This window comes from Chiloscyllium plagiosum, unplaced genomic scaffold, assembly GCF_037043375.1.
Source record: "Chiloscyllium plagiosum isolate Xiang-an unplaced genomic scaffold, Cpla_swu_hap1 HiC_scaffold_48, whole genome shotgun sequence".
In the NCBI taxonomy this organism is placed as follows: Eukaryota; Metazoa; Chordata; class Chondrichthyes; order Orectolobiformes; family Hemiscylliidae; genus Chiloscyllium; species Chiloscyllium plagiosum.
In genome coordinates, this window is record NW_028270186.1 from 13,025,626 (window position 1) to 13,039,087 (window position 13,462).

Consider the following 13,462-nt stretch of genomic DNA (forward strand, 5'->3'; position numbering starts at 1 on the left):
CCAGTCTGTCAAACAATTCTCAATCCATGCCAATATATTATCCCCACTGTGTGCTTTACCTTTTCCCATTCACCTCTTATGTTGGATCTTATTAAATGGGAGGCACGGTGGCACTGCTGCATCACAGTGCCAGAGACCCGGGTTCAATTCCCGTCTCAGGCGACTGACTGTGTGGAGTTTGCACATTCTCCCTGTGTCTGCGTGGGGTTTCCTCCGGGCGCTCCGGTTTCCTCCCACAGTCCAAAAATGTGCAGGTCAGGTAAATTGGCCATGCTAAATTGCCTGTAGTGTTAGGTGTAGGGGAATGGGTCTTGGTGGGTTGTGCTTCGGCGGGTCGGTGTGGACTTGTTGGGCTGAAGGGCCTGTTTCCATACTGTAAGTCATCTAATCTAAAAACCCTCTGAAATTCGTCATACACCACATCTATTTTTATTCTATCAGTTACATCCTCATTTTGTGCTTATTCTTTGCTGTTTATTAGATTCAGACCAAACTTCTCATGTGCCACCTTTCTTTCCACAATTAATTTTTTTTAACAATTTGATATTGTGGTTAACTTTTCCAGTGGGTGGTGTATTATTCTAGTATTATCAAAGTATTCTCTGAACCCTTCCCCACTCTGCATCTCCTCCCTTCTATTTCTGTTTTTTTTTAATACTTGAGATATTTTCAGTTAAAAGAGTAATACATATAGAGCAAAACTAATTAGAAACATTTTATGATTATTTATTCCCCAGTAATGGGATGATGAGATTAACTGCAAGACTCTTCCACCCTGACTGACAGCTACAACCTTGGCCCAAACTGATGTGTGACTGTGAACCTTTCAAGAGTATGGCTCCCCAGTATGATGTTTTATCAACTATGTTGTCAAAAGGCAACAACACAGTTTTGGACCTGGAGTCATGCATTTGGTGGCTGGATCCTGAGTGACTTGGAAGCTCAATCTGCTTCCCTTTTCTCTGTTGAGTGCATATGCGTATTTCAACCTGGCTTGTCTAGGACATTAAGCTACTGGAGCAGGCATCCTCTGCTATGCAAAGCTGAGAACATTTTGATATCACTCAATCAATGCATTTTACATTTTAAGGGTAGGGCTTACATTGTTAATGGTAGAGCCTTGGATAGTGTTGTAGAACAGAGGGACCTAGGGGTTCAGGCACATAATTCTTTTAAGTTTGCGTCACAAAGAGACAGGATGGTTAAAAAGGCATTTGGAATGCTTGCCTTCATCGCTCTGTGCTTTGAGTATAGGAGTTGGTAAATCATGTTGAAGTTGTACATTACATTGATGAGGCCTCTTCTGGAATACTGTGCCTAGTTCTGGTCACCTAATTATAGGAAGGATATTATTAAGCTGGAGAGGGTTCAGAAGAGATTTACCAGGATGTTGCTGGGTATGGAAGGTTTAAATTATAAAGAAAGGCTAGATTGGCTGGGACTTTTTTCGTTGGAGTGCAGGAGGTTGAGAGACCACCTTATATAAGTTTATAAAATAATGAGGGGATACAAAGGGTTAATGGTAGGTGTCTTTTCCCTAGGATGGGAAATATCCTTGGGGTTCTTAAGGTGAAAGAATAGAGATTTAAAAAAGACACTGGGGGGCAGATTTCTTACACAGACAGTGTTTGCATGTGTAATGAACTTCCTGAGAAAGTGGCCAATGTAGATACAATTACAACATTTCAAAGGCATTGGGATAAGTAGACAAATAGGAAAGGTTTGGAGGGCTACGGGCCAGGAACAGACAGGTGGAACTAGTTTAGTATCGGATTATGGTCAGCATGGACTGGTTGGACTGAAGTATCTGTTTCCATGCTGTATGACTTTATTAATATAACTCTGGCATATTTATTGGCTGAAGGTCAATCAAGTGTCAGATACAGAGCCATTTGCTGTGATGACATGCAAAACCCCCCTACCCCATTGTTAGCAACATTGATAACCATTCCACATTGGTGTCCGCCCTGCCAGTATAAGGATTTCTTTCAGCATCAACCCTGCTGCGGGTCCCTAAACCTCCTCCAGTGAATAATAACAACAGTATCATTCAGCTGTACAGCATGAATTCATTTCCCATTGTGAGATGCCTTTCTTTTCCTTCTGTGTTTGTGCTCAGTATTGCATTTGCATGTTGTGTCTTCACATCTTGTTGAAAAATAACTTTTAAAGCAGCAGTTTCAACATGTACAAGGGTAAATGTTTCTTTAGATTGGATTACTACAAAATCAGGAAGTCAATATTAGCTTGTGGCATGTGTAAAATTAAGGAGTTTTTTTGTTCTAACTTGTTATACCCAGAGGAAAGTAACTCTGGCTGAATTTTGAGATCACATCTGTGAAGTGAACATTGCACACATGTGAGGTAAGTATGAAATGGTGCTTTTGCTTACCTATGTGGGAAGATAGCCTTTTACCTCCCACTTTAATGCTGTGTACATTTGTTTCCTCTTCAGCTGTGTTGAATTGAATGGTTTAAAATGAATATCTCCTTTCCTTCAAATGTCAGACGGAGGATTAAACAACTCTTAACATTTTTGTTCACTACATATGCAATTCATTATTATCAAATTACCCAAAAAAACCAGTTGCTCTGAAAAAAATGTGGATCCACTTAATATGGACATCACTTGATGGAGCAAATGCTTCCATGTGCATATAGACTGGCAATCTGAGGTAAAGGTCTAGTTGTGAAATTACATGATTTCAGGACTGAATTTGCTTGACTCTTTTTCAGGTTGACCAACATTTCTGCAACCGCCTTCCCCTGTCATGTGACTGAAAAGCAAGTTTGTAATTTGCATTTAAATCTTACAGAAATGGTTTTTCATGTACAAACCAGCTTTCTCTTGGTCTATTTCCAACCACGTTGAGGTGTGGCTCTAGTTATCAACCAAGTAGCCACTCCTTGTTATCAAGGGCTATTTGGTTATGTGAGGGAGCACCGCTGCTGAATTATGCACATCACACATTGATCAACAAATGAATATTGCAGGGCAATGACAGTACTTGGATGAGTTTATTTTTGCCCTGATATCTCAGTGCAGAAGAGAGAACATATTTTAGTCCTCTCTCATCTGAACAAGATAGTTAATTTGCCACTATGGTCCTTCCCTTCCAACAGTGTGATCATTTCAGTTCCAAGAGGGCATGCCCTCCTCTAATAGATCCCAGTTCTATCTGAAAACAACCTGATCAGAGATTAACCTAGAGCAACATAAGGTGGGCATGTCCAATTTTCTTGGCATTCTTCTTGGTAGTTCCTGATCTGATGGTCATTTGGCTAAATTTCCAGTTTGGTTATCCTTCTGTGCCTCTGTTCCCGCAGATAGATCAACTTTATAAAGAGTAGATTTTGAAATATGAAGCAAAATTCAAATTTTGAACCAATTTATTTTCAAAAAGCAGGTCTAATTACAAGGAACTACAAAGGAAGCAGCTCTTTACTCTGAGCAATTATCCAAACTGTTTGAAATAAGTGAAATAAAGTCAGGTGAAAACAATACTTCTCCAGATACTTTGTCATGGTAGAATGATATATTCACAGTGCAGTCTTTTTTTTAGAACTTTAAATGAGTTGATAACACATTGAAAGAGATGAAAATATATCAGTGTAATACAGAAACACCATTGTACCATTGCTTTACTGAACGCAGGTAAATCTGTAAGAGAAATCATAAATGATTATTAACACACAGAAGACTAAACGCAGGAAATGAAGAAGCTGCTGATATTTGTTCCAGTATAAAATTTGTCTTTTGACAAACACCAACAGCAGTGAAGCTCTACTTTAAAAAGTTTGTAACTGAAAACCTCCCTAACTCATGTCCTCAAATCTACAAAGAACAAAACTTGGTTCTCTCTGAACCTTTTCCTAATTTGTCCATTACACAAGGCTCATCTTTTCCAAATTACTTGTTAATTCTATGTGAACACATTCGAGCTGTTCAAAGCTGTCAGTCTGTAAAGCTGCAGTGCCAGAAGGAAATGGGAGTCTTTGGAAATAGTCCAAGTTCAATACCATATGATGTTCGATGAATCTTTTAAGAAGTTTTTATCTTGCAATTATACCGAGGGAGAAAGTGATGGTCAGATGTTAGTTATAATCTGCAACAGTGAGTGTTTACAGGTCAGCACTTTGGGCAGAAGCCAAGTGGTTTTTTGGCAACTTTGTCTGTACCCAGAATCTTTAAGCAGATCTGAAACTTCCCAGGTAATCAATCACATATATAATCCAACCAAGTGCTCACTAAATAAAATACTCAAATGACTTTTTTTCAAAACTGTGCTCTTATTTCCCTCTTGTGGTTCTTCAAATCCAATTCCATCCAATCACACTTTTAAAGGGCCTGAGTAATGACTCCCTTTCTAAAGGTGAAGGTCAAGTTATCATAGCCCAAGAGGATCATAGGACTGCTTGCCCATTAGAGAGGTTTTTATCTGTCTGAACATTGTTGGATGATATTTAATTAGCAGAAAAAACATAGACTTGATCCAAATATCTCCCTTTAAAATTTCTTTCCCTCTCTCTGGCTTAATAGTCTATGCTATTGTACTGATTAACAGAAAGAAATAAAAAATACTTTCATTACACACAGGATCTAAGTAAAAGGGGAAAGTCATAGTTCAAAAGGAATATCCTATTTTATGGAAAAAAATCAGTTTAACTTTTATTTTAAAAATGCATGTGCAAGTTCAACTGCTCTTGATTGATTAAAGACAAGGCAGAACATCATTTGAAGACACCCTGGAATGTGGGACATACATGAGTCTTCATTTTCTTCACAGCTTTTTTGACTTCCTTGCTCTTTTTGTCCCACCTGTGAATAACTGTCAGGAGATTCTGTTTGTTCACCTTACGACCCATAATGAGAAAGTTACTGTTGAGATTGTCTAGCTGGTGGCAAGGGCAGTCGGCCCCATTCTTAATGTACAAGGTCAGCTTCTTCAGGTCCTTTTTCTTGAGTGGTCCCAGTTTCAGAGGCTTTTTCTTCTTCTGTGGAATGATTTTCCGATCTCCATTCTCCTTCTTGACTTCTTTGATCTTCATTTTGAGAGCTTGAATAAAACAGCACAGTGATTAATTAAAGGTGCCAAAAATAGAGACCTTTTATGAATAATGGACAACAAGTCTTGTTCATCTCTCTCCCTCCCATAGCCCAAGACTGTACAGTATTTGTTTTTGTTTTGTGGATCTACTCTCAAAAACATACACTTGAACAGCTGCAATCCTGCAATTGAGCATGTAGTTTTGCCAGAAGAAACCCTAAGGTATTAAATCAGCTTTCTTTCTCACATTGCCATGTTTTCTAACTCTGCCTCAGACATCTTGGAGAGTGGGTAGATTTCAATTTAGATATTATTCCCCATCCCTTTTCATCCAGACAGAGTGAATACACAACTGATGAAATTTAAGACAGCTCGCCATGGTTGAACCTGCTTTGGTTTCAAGTGCATTGAGACTAAAATTTGTCCATGGGTTCCTAACCTTCAAAAGATAGATGTCAGATCTCAGGTTTTCCAAGAAATTGCTAAATACAAGCAAGTTCCTGCAAGTACTTCACAGGTCAGACAGCATTTGTGAAGACAGATGCACTTGATGTTTTTGGTTGAAGTCACCACCACAAATGTGGCCAGCATGTGAGTATTTCCATTTCTTTCCTTGCTTTTATTTCACATCTTCAACATTTTGCAGTATTTTTGCTTCTGGCAGTTTGGTTCTGCTGTATTCTAACATGGAGAAGATGATAAAAAACCAAAGCCATGAGATTTGTGCCTCACTGTGTTGTGAATCTGAGCTTGAGAAATACATCCGCCATGTACTACTTGTCATTTGTTTCATAGAATGTCAAATATCATTTGCATTTTCTCTCAAAATTATTCAGAACCTTGTTAACCAATGCATCATGCCTTTCTTATGCCACTTTACTATCACCAGGCATCAGTTTTTCTTTTAAAACCTGGCTATCATTCTCAAACAGAAACTGGAAAAGGAACAGAAACCTTTCAATTCCACAACACAAGGAGGTTCCAACTGCTTTACAATTGAAGACCAAGAAAATGTTTGAGTCAATTCGATAATTAAGGTTCAGCTATAATAAAAGACTGAATGAGTGTTCTCTTGTTGGTGCTGCTGATTGAGAAGGTCGTGTGAGCCATGACCCCAGTGGATTTCTCAATTAGCAGCAGACACCAAATCATCATCAGGGCGATATAGTGCAACAAATTACTTTTGACATATTATTTCCTCAGTGGAATTCCCAGCAGTTGCTAGACCTCCAGGGAATGGATAATGACTTGAAAGAAGTACTGTGCCCAAGACACTGAGGAGATTAATTAACTTTGGTGAGATAGTTATTGACCAGAAGGACTTTGGAAGCATTGTATTTTCAATTACGTTTATACTACTGCCAGGACTCTGAATTTAGTGACCAGTGGGGTGTTCTGCAGGTGTCTGTTCTCAGACCTCTGCTTTTTGTGATTTTTGTAAATGACTTGGATGAGGAAGTGGAAGGGAAGTTTAGTAAGTTTGTCGATGACACAAAGGTTGGTGGAGTTGTGGAGAGTGTGGAGGTTGCAACAGGACATTGATTGGATGCAAAGATGGGCTGAGAAGTGGCAGATGGAGTTCAACCTGGAAAAGTGTGAAGTAATTCATTTTGGAAGGTTGAATTTGAATACAGAATACAAGGTTAAAGGCAGGGTTATTGGCAGTGTGGAGGAACAGAGGGATCTTGGGTTCCATGTCCATAGATCCCTCTAAGCTGCCACCCAAGCTGATAGGGTTGTTAAGAATATGTATTGTGCGTTGGCTTTCATTAGCGGGGGATTGAGTTTAAGAGGCATGAGGTTATGCTGCAGCTCTATAAAGCCCTAGTTAGACCACACTTGGAATATTGTGTTCAGTTCTGGTCACCTCATTATAGGAAGGATGTGGAAGCTTTTGAGAGGATGCAGAGGAGATCTATCAGGATGCTACCTGGAATGAAGAAAGCTTGCGGGAACTAGGGCTTTTCTCATTGGAGAGAAGAAGGATGAGAGGTGACTTTATAGAGGTGTACAAGATGATGAGAGCCATAGAGTGCATAGCCAGAGACTTTTTCCTCGGGCAGAAATGGCTATAGTGAGAGGGCATATTTTAAGCTGATTGGAGGAAGGTTTAGGGGAGATGTCAGAGGTAGGTTCTTTAAACAGAATGGTGGGTGCATGGAATGCATTGCCAATGGTGGTAGTAGATGAGATACATTAGGGATATTTCAGCAACTCTTGGATAGGCACATTGATGATAGTAAAATGAAGGGTTAGATTACTTACAGTGTGGAAACAGGCCCTTCGGTCCAACAAGTCCACACTGACCCACCGAAGCGCAACCCACCCGGACACATTGCCTACATTTACCCCTTAACCTAACACTATGGGCAATTTAGTATGGCCAATTTACCTGCCCTGCACATTTTTGGATTGTGGGAGAAAACTGGAGCAAACCCATGCAAACACGGGGAGAATGTGCAAACTCCACACAGAGAGTTGCCTAAGGCGGGAATTGAACCTGGGTCTCTGGTGCTGTGAGGCAGCAGTACTAACCACTGTGCCGCCCACGGGTATAGAGGTTAGTTTGATCTTAGAGGAGGATAAAAGATCGGCACAACATTAAAGGCTGAAGGACCTATACTGCACTTTTCTATGTTTTCTCAAAATATGAAACAGAAATTGAGACAAAACAATTCCTGCCAATAAAAATATTGATCGAAGATATAATATTCAATATTTATAGCGATTGAACTTTTTCTGAATGTTGATTGATATGACCCTGAATTCCATCTGCAGATAGGTTATGTTGACTTTTGAAAATGCACTTTCAAGGATTTTTCGATTCACATTTCTTTCATGCACTGGTTAGTTGAACGAATATCATTTGGTGTGAAATGCTTAAGAAATTAATATATATGCAGGCAGTCCAGACCGAGAAATGACTCTTTTCTCATGATGTAAGTGTTGAAGGCAAGGTTGGCGTTTCATTTCCCATCTCTTGCTGTTCTGTGGATTTGTTGAACTTCTGGTAATATAGACACAATGCAGTGCTGTGGTTGGTCTTGTATTTGGTCAGTTCCCCATCTCCTGAAATTGTGACCCATTCCCTCCTTCACATTTTATTATGTGGTTGTAAAAAGTCATTTTAAAATGTGCATTCCTGCCTTTAATTGTCTGTGGGTTCAGTTTTGACACAATTTCTTCGAAAACTGCTCCTGTCTTCCTGGCAAATCCATCCACCAAGAACAGCTGTATTAGCTCAGCACCAAAGTTTCAAACATTGTCTTTACATTTTCTCAATACCATTTATGAAAGCAAAACAAAAGTTTAATGCAAGCAGTGAAACAATTGCATTCATGGTCCAATTATCATTGATCATGCTCTTCTTCATTTCAAAATAAGCCAAGATATTGATGCTTTGGATTGATGCTCTTCTGCCTCACAGCACCAGAGACCCAGGTTCAATTCCCACCTCGGGCAACTGTCTGTGTGGAGTTTGCACATTCTCCCCATGTCTGTGTGGGTTTCCTCCCACAATCCAAAAATGCTAAATTGCCTGTAGTATTAGGTGTAGGGGAATGGGTCGGTGTGGGGGGGGGGGGGGAGTGGCAGTGGGTCGGTGTGGACTTGTTGGGCCGAAAGGCCTGTTTCCACTCTGTAAGTAATCTAATCTAAAGAAATGCTGTTATCCTCCTACCACAACTAAATAGAGAGAACATCATTGCAGGAATTTCTCAGGGCCATATCTGAGGCCCAGTTATCTTCAGCTGCTTCACTAATGAGCTTCCCCCATTTCAGCAGTCAGGGGTGAAATTGTTTACTGATAATTATAACTTTCAATTTGCCAGTTCTCAGATAATGAACCATTTCATACTCTCACAGGGCAAAACCGAGATAACTTCACATTGAACAAATTAGGGGAATTAATTTGGGTGCCACACAAATGCCAGGCAATAAGCATTTCCACGAATTTAAACACCTGGAATGTTGAAACAAACACAGAAAATACTGAAGAATGCAAGCTCAGTGTTTTGCAAACAACCTTTGCCTTCTGAAAGGCAGATAGCTAAGATCAATAAATACTGGCTTTTCCACTGTCCCCCATGTCCCAAGAATGATTAAAAAGACATACTGAGTTCAAGCTGAATACCTTAGGTCAGGATGGAGTTTGCAGCCACCCATCCTTATTTGACTTATTTTAGATGTTGTTCCATTTACTTTAAGTTGGTTGATGCCACAATCAAGAAACATAGGAACAGAAGTAGGCCACTCAGCCCCTCAAACCTGTTCTGCCATTGAATGAGATCATGGCTGATCCATGGCCAAACTCCATAAACCTGGCTTTGTCCCACTTTGTTTAATACCTTTGCTTAACAAAAATGTTTATACCTCAGATTTAAAATTAACATATGACATTAACAAACATATCGACTTGGACCTCATTTACCAACCTCTCAGAAAAAGTGATGTCACCCACCACAACAGGCCAAGACACATAAATAGCAAGCTGGACAGAACATCAGCGCTTCACTGGAGGCTCACTGATGATGTTACCTAGCATGCCGATGAAACATCTGAGATCAAATTGATCAGCTCAATGAGCAAACTTGCAACCGGAAACAGTTTATCTTTACCAGTCCTGTGTATTCCTGTATTGGATCTTGTTCATCACCAGACTTATCAAATTTTTTTGGAATATTGGCTACTGTTCAGGTTTTAATGGAGAAATATTTTGCTTGATTCTTTAACAGTCTGAAAAGCTGACTCTTAGAAATATTTACATATTGTCAGAATTGCATGTCGTTGTTCAGGTTTGCCATGGTTGGTGCTTTAGATAATTTCACAACTTTTTTTTTAACTGACTTTGTTGGACATGTTAAGTTTTTGGGTGCTCCCTAGACGTTTGTATGTAGGCTTGTCACCTGTGAATAAATGAACTCTTGGAGGTTATATGACTTTTCCTTATACTTTAGCCATTGTTAGCTAATGTATCCAGCCTTGTGATGCACTGCCTTTGTCTGCCAGATGTAAAGCAAAAAGACTCATTACCCCATTGAATGAAGCTTGATTGACAGCCAAACACCATTTTCCACCATTTTTAGGTGTTTTCAAATTTGCGATTGAGAAATCAAAGAAAATGATTTTAAAATGTCATTTTTAATATCCTGGTCCTTTTCATTCTGGTGATAGAGCTTCAATTCCTGGCAGCCTCCAGGCTAGTCATGTAGGGGTGGCAACCATATTTACAAGGTAGGTGCCAAATGTGCTATGGCAGTGACCGTACAGAAAGGGAAGGCTGAAGTCAGCAATGAAATCAGTGAAAGTGCTGTAAAGTGTTTAAGCATATGAAACATGACATAGAGCGGAATTAACCAGCATTATGCAGTTCTGATTCCACAGCCATGTGTGCTTATTGATGAAAAATGATTGGAATCAACTTGATCCTTTCCAAATTAAATCTCTTAAGTGTTAGAGAGTAAAATGCACTTTGGATCCAGATTAAAACAAAGCCAAGGTCATCATTAGATGGGGCTAACAAGTAACAAATTAAATTTGGTTTTCATCAGTAAAATATGGCAATAATATATCAACAAAGATTGCCAATGCTCAGCATTCTTGGAATTGGGACAACCTGTGAGTATCGTGTGATGGGTTGCTGAAATATTTTCAGTTTGAAACAATGGTGTACATGTTTTTCATGCCTTCCATGTTGTAAAACACTTCACAGCACAGTTATTAAACAAGATTTCACACTGAGCCAAGTGAGGAGATATTAGGACAAATGGCCCAAAAGCTTGGTCAACAAGTTATCTTTGAACAAGTGAATTAAAATATAAGAGAGAAGGGAGTGGCAAAGAGATTTCGGGAGGATTGCCATAGCTTCAGTCAAGAGATAGATTAGATTACTTACAGTGTGGAAACAGGCCCTTCAGCCTAACAAGTCCACACCAACCCTCCGAAGAACAACCCACCCAGACCCATTCCCCTACATTTACCCCTTCACCTAACACTATGGGCAATTTAGCATGGCCAATTCACCTAACCTGCACATCTTTAGACTGTTGGAGGAAACCCACTAAGACACGGGGAGAACGTGCAAACTCCACACTGACGGTTGCCCAAGGCGGGATTTGAACCTGGGTCTCTGGTGCTGTGAGGCAGCAGTGCTAGCCACCGTGCCACCTGGGGATAGTGAAGGGCATCATCACCAATGGCTGGATGAATTATTTACAGAACCTCAGTAAAGGTTGACACCTCTACCTTTGACAGGCACCCTGCTCTCAACTCAAAACTCGAACTTGGTAATGCAATCCAAGATCACAATGGGCCCATAGTTGGTATAGTTTTCCTGAAATGAAAATGTTTAAACTGATGGACTGTCTCCATATTACCGTGATTGTGGAACAGTTGCCAAATGTTCTCTCAAAAGAACAGGGAGTTTTGTCCGTATCCTGACATCATTTATCCATCACCCAGCACCATCTCAATGCTTTGTTGATCTGCTTTCCTTTCTACGAGGCCAGATGGTGAACTAACTGGCCCCATTTGCCCATGAAGCAATAACCACTGCACCGAAAGTAATTAATGGTTATGGTATGCTCTTTCTGATATTTTAAGCATATGAAACATGTCAGAAAAATGAGAGTTAGTTCTTTCTTAATTGGCACTGTTGTTTTTGTTCATTTTGGTCTACTCTTTCCTCACCGACCGACTACAGTTTCAGTGCAGACATTGTATTCTAGTGGCTATCAATTATCAGAGTAGACTAATTAAGTGGTGCCATTACCACAGCATATTTTGCAAAAATGTGCTCCTAGGGGGAAACCTGCTCACTGGGAGTTCATAACTGGATTAATTTTAATGGAAAGAAAATCACAGAGTGGGTATCTTGTGCATGCTTTTGCAGTATAGACTTCAGACTTGGAGAACCAAGGCTCCCCAACTGAAGCATAATTTTCGAAAACCAGCCTTTTAGTCTTCAAGTCTAAAAAAAAATAACATCTCTTACAATCAATAAGTCTCACAATTCTTTATAGGAACTGGCATATTAACTTCCCAGTGTTGTTGACATAGGAGGCACTACAATCACACCAGTAAAAATATTTTTCACCCATGATCCTGAAAGTAACAGTAACTAGTTTGACATTCATTTAAAATACATATCATTTTGCGGAGCCATGCAGCCAAAGAATTGGAGAAGGTGCAAGAGAAATATTATTCAGTTTGTACGAGGGATACAGACTTCAAATTACCTGGCAAAGCCATAACTAGGAACATTTTGCTTCAAGCAGACAAGGTTACGGAACGATAATAGACATTTTCAAGATCATGAAAGGAGGATGCTTTTGATGCCACCATGGCAGATATGTCAATAATCCAAAAAACAAGATGTAAATGTTTGGGCAGAAAAGCAAGAGATGAAATGACGTGACGTATGTTTCCTGAGCAACTTGAATGAAACGGGATGTACCACGTGCAAGGACAGAGAAGAAAAGGATAATTCATGATGAATTGGCATCAGACAGTAGAGATCTCTTTGCTGGTTAGCCGATGCTGGAGGAACAGCAGAGAGTAAACTGTTTTGTCCTCTTCATGCATCTCTAAGGAATATGATGTCTAAGTCATTCACCATTATATTTATGGTATGGAATCTCATTGCCCTGTGTATCAATGGTAGATTTAATGATACAAGTAGCCTCTACTTTCACAGCAGAATCACTGTTGTATTTTACATAGGAGGCATTAAATAGCAGTCAGGCAATGTCCTGAAATCATGCACCGCTACTGAACATGCAGTTTTTCTGGATTATCAGATTTGCTGTTTATTCAGTGAAATAGTTTCTGTAAGCTTTGCAAAGTGAACACACGTTCATAGCACTGGGTGTGAAGCATTTTGGTCCAACTAATGCCAATAAAGGTACTTTATCAATCCTGTGTAAATTTGACTAATTGTACATTGTAACTGCAAGCTACTTAAGCTAAAATTGTTTTTTCTCAAGTGACCAACTCCTGTTTCAGTTACTTCTGCAGACAATCAAATTGTTGGTACTTGTGCATCACTTTTAATATACTCCATGCAGAAGAATAAAAAGGGGATTATTTGTAATTACTATGAATTCTCATTCACTTTAAACACTTGCTCTTCTGTCTACTTCTGTGGATTTTGCATGCAATTTAATTGTGAAGTAATTTGTACTTATGGTGTCTTTGGACTTGAAAGAGTTACTGAGCACAGAAACAGAAAGAATTGAATTAATCTGGAAAGAACTATAATCACTGAGCTTCAGCTTCATTGCGGTCTCGATGGTGCCTTGCAGAGTAGACTTTCAGCGAACAAGGCACTACTAAGCATTTGCTATTGAAAGAAAAAAATGTTCAAATTGACAGAATGGAGAATTAAAATAAAATATAGACTGCTTAGAAAAAGAAAA

The 13,462-nt window shown here is 39.5% G+C and overlaps 1 protein-coding gene and 1 long non-coding RNA gene across 5 annotated transcripts in view; one reads left to right on the forward strand and one right to left on the reverse strand.

Annotated features, from left to right (window-relative positions):
• Window positions 1–13,462, forward strand: part of LOC122543135 (uncharacterized) — a 164,961-nt gene that overhangs the window by 115,877 nt on the left and 35,622 nt on the right. The gene's annotated exons all lie outside the window — the stretch shown is intronic.
• Window positions 3,373–13,462, reverse strand: part of LOC122543134 (secreted frizzled-related protein 1-like) — a 110,387-nt gene continuing 100,297 nt past the window's right edge. For both annotated transcript variants that reach the window (XM_043681483.2, XM_043681482.2), the window contains exon 3: window positions 3,373–5,057. In XM_043681483.2, coding sequence (XP_043537418.1) covers window positions 4,732–5,057 — 326 coding nt within the window. In that variant the 3' untranslated portion in view covers window positions 3,373–4,731. The remainder of the gene's footprint in view (window positions 5,058–13,462) is intronic.